This window comes from Salvelinus namaycush, chromosome 10, assembly GCF_016432855.1.
Source record: "Salvelinus namaycush isolate Seneca chromosome 10, SaNama_1.0, whole genome shotgun sequence".
Classification (NCBI taxonomy): domain Eukaryota; kingdom Metazoa; phylum Chordata; class Actinopteri; order Salmoniformes; family Salmonidae; genus Salvelinus; species Salvelinus namaycush.
This window is the reverse complement of record NC_052316.1, coordinates 10,635,753-10,645,831: the sequence shown is the minus strand read 5'-3', so window position 1 is coordinate 10,645,831 and position 10,079 is coordinate 10,635,753. Positions and strand designations below refer to the sequence as shown.

At 40.7% G+C, this 10,079-nt stretch overlaps 1 protein-coding gene across 1 annotated transcript; it reads left to right on the top strand.

Annotated features, from left to right (window-relative positions):
- The first annotated feature begins 4,500 nt into the window (after positions 1-4,500).
- Positions 4,501-7,618, top strand: LOC120054658 (sphingosine 1-phosphate receptor 1). Its single transcript, XM_039002183.1, has 2 exons — positions 4,501-4,613; positions 5,364-7,618. Exon 2 carries the CDS (start codon positions 5,554-5,556, stop codon positions 6,670-6,672), a length of 1,119 nt encoding a protein of 372 aa, XP_038858111.1. The 5' UTR covers positions 4,501-4,613; positions 5,364-5,553; the 3' UTR covers positions 6,673-7,618.
- The last annotated feature ends 2,461 nt before the right edge of the window (positions 7,619-10,079 follow it).

Here is a 10,079-nt window from a genome sequence, read left to right as displayed (position 1 = left end):
CAAGAGGCTGAATGTATCTCACAGGAGAAAGCATCTGAGCGAACGAAACAGCGCCCCTCTGTCTCTCTAGGTGTAGGCCATCTATCTGATGCTGTTTGGTCCAAACGAGTATTACATTGTTGCCGGCCCTAGCATTGAACGCAAGGGAAGCAAGCGAGCATTTGGCATCCCTTGATAAAAATACAAGTATGAAACATTTGCCAATCAGCGTTGAGCTAAACTGAGCGAGCACAACTGTGAATGGTCCTGGAGCACTGAAAAAAAGTGTCAAGGGAAGCCAGCTTGGATTTTGGCATCACTCCTATCAAATCACACTGAGAGCATTAGTCATTGACAGAAACAACTTAAATTGTTGCATCTTGTTGTGTTGTTGACCTCCGGTGGCTAGCTAACTGGCTAGCTAAAATTGTCACTTTCCTAAATTAGCTATGGACGGAGATAGGGATTTGGGTTTTACTTCATTCTTTGTACTGGCCAATGATTATAATGGCGATTCTGATCCAACCATTAACTCATACATTGTTGTGCCCCTGGCCTGAAAGGATGGAAGTTAAATATGTAACTAGATGTAGAAGGCTAATATTAACTAGCTAACGTTGCCCATAAATGGAAGTTAGGCTAGCGAGCAAGCATTTTAGCCAGGTAGCCTAGGACAACAAAAATAAAAGCATGTACTGTATGACAGAGTGACTGTTTCCTCAACATAGAAAAGAGGAGGTTGGCATTGGCGTTTCTCTACAAGCAGGACGCACACACACACACACGCACTCAGAAATCAGAACCATGGACAGCCACATCATATTTAGCTTACGTTGATTGGACTAAATTGTTTTTGGTATCTTTTAGTTGTGACTGTGTTAGACTAAACAGAGGTTGATGATGTTGAAATGTTGAAGTTGAAATGGTGCTGGAATAGTGGAGGCAGCTCCTGTTTTCTTTGCGACTTGGGGTAACTCTCTGTGGCTCTAAGTCAATAGTTGTTTAGTGATCCAAAAATGTTGGAAACATTAACTTGCTTGATCATGCTGTAGGTCATGTAACTGTCTGTTACGTGCAATATGCTATGTGGACTTCACCGGACAGAGGTTGCTATCCAGTTTTGTGATAAAACAAATGTGTGGAGGAATTTATTCTGCCACTGTTTCTTCTTATTGTCTCGGCCTTCAGGCCTATATATCACGATTGCGAAACAACGCAATTATCACAACACATTGGTTGTAATATGTAGGGGCTTGGTTTTACCGGTGATTTTACCCATGTCACTTCATCTCCTTACCTCTCTCCTCTGAGAGTCATGAAACAAAGTCTGTGGAGCTCATAAAAGCACAAACCACTGTTTCTTAATTCCCTTTTTCCTTTCTTCTTCTCGCCCCTCCATGTATTTTTCTGCATGGCTACTCTCCCACTGACCGCTCCAGCATTGGAGGGGAGGGGGGTTAACTAGCCTAAGGTCCCAGCTGCTTTGGTTCACATTCGCAACAATGCGAGTCATCAACTGTCCCTGACCGTCTGAGTACACAAAGTAGGATCTGTTAATGAAAGACGACACTTGTAGTTTAAAGTCAGGTGCTATGTTCTCATATTATATAGCGACGTCGTGCAACCCAGTGAATTCTATCTGGTTTCATACATTTTCAAAACCCTTTTTGTAAAGAAATGTGTTAAGTAAAGCAACAATGTGTACTGTAGCAAATTATTATAGTGAAATTATTAGTATATAAAGTACAAAGAGCTTATCTGGATGGTCCATCTATGTGCCCATTTGTTTTAGATTCATACTGATGTTCGCCTCAATTACGCCACGTCGGGAGCAACTCCTATAGGAGGATAAGTGGGGCTGAGTCCTGTCGTGGATGAATTCCGTCTAAGTAAAGGGGATCAAAAATAAACAAAGAAAGAGGAATGGCAGTGAAGTTCCCAAGATGAAAGACCCTGTGTCTCTCTGCAAGCAGGCTTTTGATCTCACGTAGTTTGATGGTCCGGAGAGCTGACAGCGATGGTGCCAACGCTCGCTCACAGACGACCAACTGGAGCATGGATATAGATATTCTCCCCCGTCAAAGAATGCACCAAAGAGACCTCTTGAAGGAAGGGTTTTCCATGTCTTTCTCTTTCCTTTCAGTCATTTTCCTCACTCTATGCGCTCTCTTTCACACACAGACACAAAAATATATATAATTACAAGAAATCACGAGAAAATGTTATGACGTGATTGAATAGTTCTATGAATACATCAATACTTGGTGAAAGGAACCTCTGCATTACAGATGTGAGTATTTCTGTTTAAGTCATTTTCCAATACATGATGCAGCCACCATCATGTTTGAAAGGATGTTTATGAATGGGTGATATACTGTACACACACTCAGAAGAGGGTATGGATATGCCATGTTTCCTTACTGCCCCACCCCCTGAGGGCAGAGGGCTGGGCGGAGCAGAAAACCTGAAGAGACAGAGGGAGCAGCACATGTGATTAATGGGCAGACAAAATGGGGCACTGGGGATGGGGCTGGGACTCACAGGGGATGGAGCTGGGAGCAGAGACGATGGAGGAGGGCGGTTACTCATGCACATATAGCTTGACTTAATTTGGGGGGGGGGGGGGGGGTAATGTGCACAGCTGGTGCATTCCCAGGGATGAAAACAAAAGGATTTCTAATAACACAATTGAATAATGATATTATTGGTATCCTTATTGTTTTATATGCATTATTACCACCACAATTACTGCTGGCTATGCCAATACTTAAAGTAATAGTATGTAATAATAGGTGTCATAATAAGTAGACATCTCTGTGTTTACTGCGTCCATTAGAATATCTAAATTCATGTTAGTAAGCATACTAAATCAACTGCACCACATCTTCAATACAGATGTTTGTATTTTTTGGCAGGCTATTCTGTTCTTCCTATTGATTTGAATAAAAGGTATTCACATTTTATCTATCTACTACTAACTCATAGCTTATTACTCTGCAATTACCATTCTACAGTGGATTGTCTTAGTACATACATGATCATTTCAGCGGCTGAATGGCTGAGCTATGCACTTTTGATTGACAGCAATTGACTCAGAAATGAGCCAAGGCCATCCCTCACCAACAAAGGGTTTGCATTGTCCAAAGGAGCATTTAAGTTTACAAACAAAACAGACCTACTAAAGTGATGATGATCATGATGCTGATGATTTTAGTTGGTTTAGGTAGTACCAGTTGCCTAGCATTTATGATTATTATTATGACGGACAAATATTCTCATTATTATCACTGTCTTTATTATTTAAAGATTGTAAATCCACAAATGATTTGAAATATTAATAGAAAAAACATTATTTTAAGGCACATACATTTGTGTTCTGCACCACATCAAGCGCTATGATGAAACTGGTTCCCATGAGGACCGCCACAGCAAAGGAAGACGCAGAATTACCTCTGCAGAAATCGCAGCCTAAATGAATGCTTCACAGAGTTGAAATAACAGACACATCTCAACATCAGCTGTTCAGAGGAGACTGCGTGAATCAGGCCTTCATGGTCGAATTGCTGCAAATAAATCCCTACTAAAGGACGCCAATAATAAGAAGAGACTTGCTTGGGACAAGAAACACGAGAAATTGACATTAGACTTGTGGAAATCTGTCCTTTGTTCTGATGAGTCCAAATTTGAGATTTTTTGTTTCAACCGCCGTGTCTTTGTGAGACACATAGTAGGTGAACGGATGATCTCCGCATGTGTGGTTCCCACCGTGAAGCATGGAGGAGGAGGTGTGATGCTGTGGGGATACTTTGCTGGTGACACTGTCAGTGATTTATTTAGAATTCAAGGCACACTTAACCAACATGGCTACCACAGCATTCTGCAGCGATATGCCATCCCATCTGGTTTGGGCTTAGTGGGACTATCATTTGTTTTTCAACAGGACAATGACCCAACACACCTTCAGGCTGTGTAAGGGCTATTTGGCCAAGAAGGAGAGTGATGGAGTGCTGCATCAGATGACCTGACCTCCACAATCACCCGACCTCAACCCATTTGAGATGGTTTGGGATGAGTTGGACCACAGAGTGAAGGAAAAGCAGCCAACAAGTGCTCAGCATATGTGGGAACTCCTTCAAGACTGTTGGAAAAGCATTCCAGGTGAAGTTGGTTGAGAGAATGCCAAGAGTGTGCAAAGCTGTGATCAAGGCAAAGTGTGGCTACTTTGAAGAATCTAAAATATATTTTAACACTTTTTTGGTTACTACCTGATTCCATCTGTGTTCTTTCATTGTTTTGATGTTTTCACTATTATTCTACAATGTAAAAAAAATAAGTACAAATAAAGAGAAACCTTTGAATGAGTAGGTAAAGTATCAACAATGGACTAATGAAACAAATACCGAAAGATAGTTTTTGGGTGGAGTTTTCCTTTTATGGGGAAGGGAGGAGTGGTATGAACTGACAAAAAGATTTGCTTTTACTCAGCCTCTCTTGCGCACGGTGCTCATTCCATGAAATCACGCCGCAAACGCACAGAACTCAGCCGCTGGAAAATATAAAAAAGTTTCTGATTCGAGGATTTGAGCGAATATAGGTTGATACTTGGAATATTCTCATTGATGATCACTATTATGGTAAGGAAACATTTACTTAATTTCTAGACTAGATTTTTAATGTACATGTACATGGCCGAATTAGTTTTGGCGTCTGGTCATCAATAACAATGCAAATCAAAGTTGTGCCTTTCAAAAGTAATTTAAGTTAATGACTGTTTAATCATATCTTAAACACAGAAGAAATCGAAAAATACGTTTGAACAAAATAACGTGAGTTTCAAGTGCATTTCAAGTTCATGTTGAGAGATTCCGTTACATAGTTATTGCAAGTTCTTTTTCTGAAGTTTATGGATTTGGTAAAAAAACGTTAAAAAAACATTGAATAACTTCATAGCTTCTCATTCTTAGCACAGTTCAAAATAGCCTATCATGATGATAATTTAGCTCATGCATCAGTGCGATACTTTTCCATCTGTGGAATTCAGCATAGTCCAGAATCAGTTACCATAATGAACATCATATCCATAAAGAACCGGCCAGGTTTCCGACTTTTCTGTTCGTTTGCTTTTATTTGATCACATATTTTGACAAGAAAATGTACCCTAATTTACTTTTGGACAAAATAATTGCCTCTGTCTCCCATTCACTTGTTTTTACAAGGACTTTTGTTCTGTATTTGTATTTTATGCTGAATTAGTCTACTGAATCCTCAGTCCTCATTTCACATAAAAGTGAAGGAGTATTAAATAGTATTTTATTTTAGAGAGTCATACATTTATGAAAATTTTTATGACTGTTCTAAATCGGTATTTTCCCAATTTCTTTTAGGAGTTTCATGATGGGGTTCAAGATCTTACTCATCCTGTGGCAATAAGGATTATTTGATTGATTGTCTGCAATGACAACCTATCAAGTGCTAAGGAATACCATTGCCAGCTGTGTCTTGGCCTGCCATCGCCCCTCAGTGGACTAAGTGGTGGACTACAAAATTTGTAGGATTTAAATTCAAATCAGAGCCATGGGTGACTCCATGTATTCCGACTTAATAGCCAGACACTACAACTTCACAGGGAAGCTCCGGAAAGTGGAGCAGGATTCCAGACTCAAAGCGGACTCTGTGGTTTTCATCATTGTATGTTGCTTCATTATCCTTGAGAATGTCTTGGTCCTGCTTACTATTTGGAGGACCAAGAAGTTCCACAAGCCCATGTACTACTTTATTGGGAACTTAGCTCTATCAGACTTGCTGGCTGGTGTGGTGTACACTGCCAACATCCTGCTGTCAGGTGCCAACACATACAAACTGACCCCCACACAGTGGTTCTTCCGGGAGGGGAGTATGTTTGTGGCCCTGGCAGCCTCAGTCTTCAGCCTGCTGGCCATCGCCATCGAGCGCCACCTCACCATGCTGAAGATGAAGTTGCACAACAATGGCAACACGTGCCGTGTCTTCATGCTCATCAGCACCGTGTGGCTGATTGCAGCCATCTTGGGCGGCCTGCCCATCATGGGCTGGAACTGCATCCAGAGCATGCCCAGCTGCTCCACCGTACTGCCGCTCTACCACAAGACCTACATCCTGTTCTGCACCACCGTCTTTAGCGTCATCCTCATGGCCATCGTGGTCCTGTACGCGCGCATCTACGCCCTGGTGCGCACCCGCAGCCGCAAGCTGGTGTTCCGCAAGGTCTCCAACGGCCGCGGCGGGGGTAGCGCTAGCAGTAAGAGCTCGGAGAAGTCCATGGCCCTGCTGAAGACCGTGATCATCGTCCTGAGCTGTTTCATTGCCTGCTGGGCTCCACTCTTCATCCTCCTGTTGCTGGACGTGGCCTGTGACATCCGCATGTGCGCCATCCTGTACAAAGCCGAGTGGTTCCTGGCCCTGGCCGTGCTCAACTCGGCAATGAACCCCCTCATCTACACGCTCACCAGCAACGAGATGCGCCGCGCCTTCCTAAAAACGCTCATGTGCTGCAGTGTCTGCACCCGGCCCTCTGGCAAGTTCTCTCGGCCCATCATGGGTGCAGAGTTCAGCCGAAGCAAGTCGGACAACTCGTCCCACCCCAATAAGGATGAGCCAGAGTACTCGCCAAGGGAGACCGTCGTATCCTCTGGGAATATCACCTCCTCTTCTTAAAGGGCCTTGTGGACTGTTGTGAGAAAAGTAGCTCCACTGCTTAGGGAATGTGGATGTGTGTATATATGTTTTTGCGCAGTGTGCAAGTGTGTGTGTGTGTACATTATGTATATATGTGTATAAGTAGAGTGTGAGTGTTTGTATGTGGTTTTGTTGCACCGTGGTTGTGTCTATGTACAGTATGTAAGTTGCCTCTTCAGTTTCCATTTGTTTGATCATTTCTCAAAGGGTCTGTCTTTGATGCATGAGAAGAAACTCATCAGAAAAAAGGGCTAAACTGGAAGAAAGTGAATATCTCTGGACATCCACTAGCCCATGCTAGAGAGTAGAACTGAAAGAGTGTTACAGTTTGTGTCCTTCTCCCCCCACACGTTGAGGACTGCCAGCACTGAACTGAATATTTTCATATTCAAAAGACAATTTCATAGGGAAGCACTTACAGTGAGCACCCAAAGTGTAAACCTGACCTCTCAGTATTGAGTTCAACCATGTTCTTTTTACAGATTGAGAAGAAGCCATTTTAGTCAAAGGTATTTTGTATGTATTTAGTACAGCACTTGTTGTAAAAAGGCTAATTAAAAACCATCAACCCATTATAGGTGTTTACTGATTCTCTAAGGTATTGATGGAAGTGTGACAATAGTTAGCAGCATTTATTGTTCTTATTGAAACGTTTAAGAAATACAATTAATGAAGCTCTCGTGTTTCTTCGACTTAACTCTGCAGGCTAGTACAATGTAAATTCTACCCCTTGATTAAGAATGTATTTTGTACTTGTAATTTCTTTTATTTCACTCTTGTTCGATAAAGTTATCTTTGTAGCGATGCAATGTAGTAGCAATAATAATTTATATTCTGGTTGATGTGTGACAAAGGTCGTCTTTCTTTTTCCAGTTATGATTTCTGTTTCACTGCCTTAATAAAGGAGGATTTTGTAGATACTGTTGCTCCAGCCATTCAACTTGTGCATATTTGTCTGTCCCTCGGTTTCCACTCTCAAAAACATACTCTCTTGTGAAAACCAGCATGCACCAATATTAGGGAAGGACATGAGGTCGAAAAAACACAAGAGATTGACATATAAGGATAAACTCGTCCATTGTTGAAAGCACCAACCCCAATAATGACTTACATTTTTCATAAAGGAAGAAGTGAATATAGACCTTACTGTGGGCACACACATCATCAATAGCTCACTGGAATAGTTCACTGAAACCGCCTATGGTTTGTTCAGTTAGTAAATATCTGTTATTTAGAACCGTTAAATACCCACGGCCAAGTACAATAGCGCTTGTCAGTGGTCAGTTAATCAGTTTGCCAAACTTCCATGTGACCCCAAGTCATATTTTGCACGTGTTTTTGTTTCAATGTTTTGGTTAGCTCTTAATAAATATTGGAAATAAAAAAGGTTATTGTTGTCTTCTCTTAATGCACACTGAGACCTGGTATGGTAGGCCCAGTACAGAATGTTGTGACATTAAAGCAAAAAATATTATTTTTTTAACATGGAAGTTGTCATATCGTTACAGAAATACGTTCTGCCACCTGAAGATGGGAGACAGTAGTGAGAATTGGATAAATATCTGTTAATAATAGGATAATCCTCTAAAGCAAGTAGTTTGGGGGACATGTCCATCACCGAAGGAAACCTACCCAGCTGTTTCAGAAGAACAGGAGATGAGGGCAGAGGGTTATCTCATCCCCAGACGGCTCTCTGTCAAACCGATAAACTGGCAAGCAATAACAAAAATGAAGTTGAACAAAAACTATCAAAACCAACACAAGGACCTCTGATGACATGTTCGATTTAGAATACCAGTATTGAATACTGTTGCTGTCTGGTGTTCCATTCAACATTTGTCCAGATAAGTGGTGTAAAGTGCTTAAGTAAAAAATACTTAAAAGTACTACTTAAGTAGTTTTGGGGGGTATCTGTACTTTACTATTTATATTTTTGACAACTTTTACTTCACTACATTCCCAAAGAAAAGAATGTACTTGTTACTCCATACATTTTCCCTGACACCTAAGAGTTCTCGTTACATTTTGAATGCTTAGCATGACAGGAAAATGGTCCAATTCACGCACTTATCAAGTGAACCTCCCTGGTCATCCCTACTTCCTCTGATCTGGTGGACTCACTGAACACAAATGCTTCATTTGTAAATTTGTTGGAGTGGGCCCCTGGCTATCTGTAAATTAAAAAACAAAAAAATTGTGCAATCTGGCTTGCTTAATATAAGGAATTTGAAATTATTTATGCTTTTACTTTTCATACTTAAGTATATTTTAGCAATTACCTTTACTTGTAAGTATATTTAAAACCAAATACTTTCAGACTTTTACTCAAGTAGTATTTTACTGAGTGACTTTCATTTTCTATTAAGGTATCTTTATTCTTACTCAAGTATGACAATTGGGTACTTTTTCCACCACTGGTCTAGATGCAGGGTTGAATCTTGCTCCTTCAATTTGATATAGTCTAACCTAGACTATATTGCACCAAACAGGAAACATTTGATACATTTTCCTGTTAAGAAATTAGCTTTTGCTCCAAAGTTCAACAACAAATATATTTTACACATACTCTGGGTTTTTGGAGTTGACCAGAAAACATGTATTGTTTCATCGTGCTGTAATAGAGAGTAGTGTACCAGTCATGGGTGTATGACAGCATTCAAATCATAACTGACCCCTCCCATGTAGGCTACTTCATTCTGAATACCAGCTTCTTCCCTCAGGTAGACTCTGTCCGCTCCCAGAGGGCAAGCTGAACAGATTAAGCCCTCTCCTTTCTTGGGGAAAACTTGAGGGCACACCTATTCAAACTTTAGTCTGACTATGGATGGCACTCAAGTCTAGTTCTGATTTACAATAATTAAGATACTTGCGCCCCCTATGGCTATCTGCTGTTATTGCTTTATAAAGCAGATTCATAGGCCGTTTTTGGGACCAAATGTTCATTTCATTTTCTGTATATTTAATTCTGTATGTAGCAGGTAGGCATACCACGTCATTTCAATGTGGACATTTCAATGACATTTCAACCTTTACTCACCCACTGAAAAAGACAGCCAGAAGTTAGTTGAATTTCCAATGTTTTATCCCTGTGCCTTCAACCGTCTAAAAGCACAACCAAATTCCAATGGAAATGTTTGATTTTTGGTGTAGTTATCATCTAAATGTGTCATTATTGCGCTTTCAACCATTTAAAAGCAAAACAAAATTAAAAAGGGAATACAATGTCAAATATTTTGTATTTATACAACAACTTAATGTGTAATCACTGTGCTTCATTTAACAGCACAACCAAATGACCTGGATTGCAGTTGAGATTACATTAAAAGTACATAGTGCAAGTGATCAATGCTGTTCGAGATTCTGCACTGATTATTATAGCAATTGTG

Bases quoted from the DNA above. Each gene is read 5' to 3' on its own strand.
- LOC120054658 (XM_039002183.1), top strand. From the start codon at position 5,554: ATGGGTGACTCCATGTATTCCGACTTAATAGCCAGACACTACAACTTC.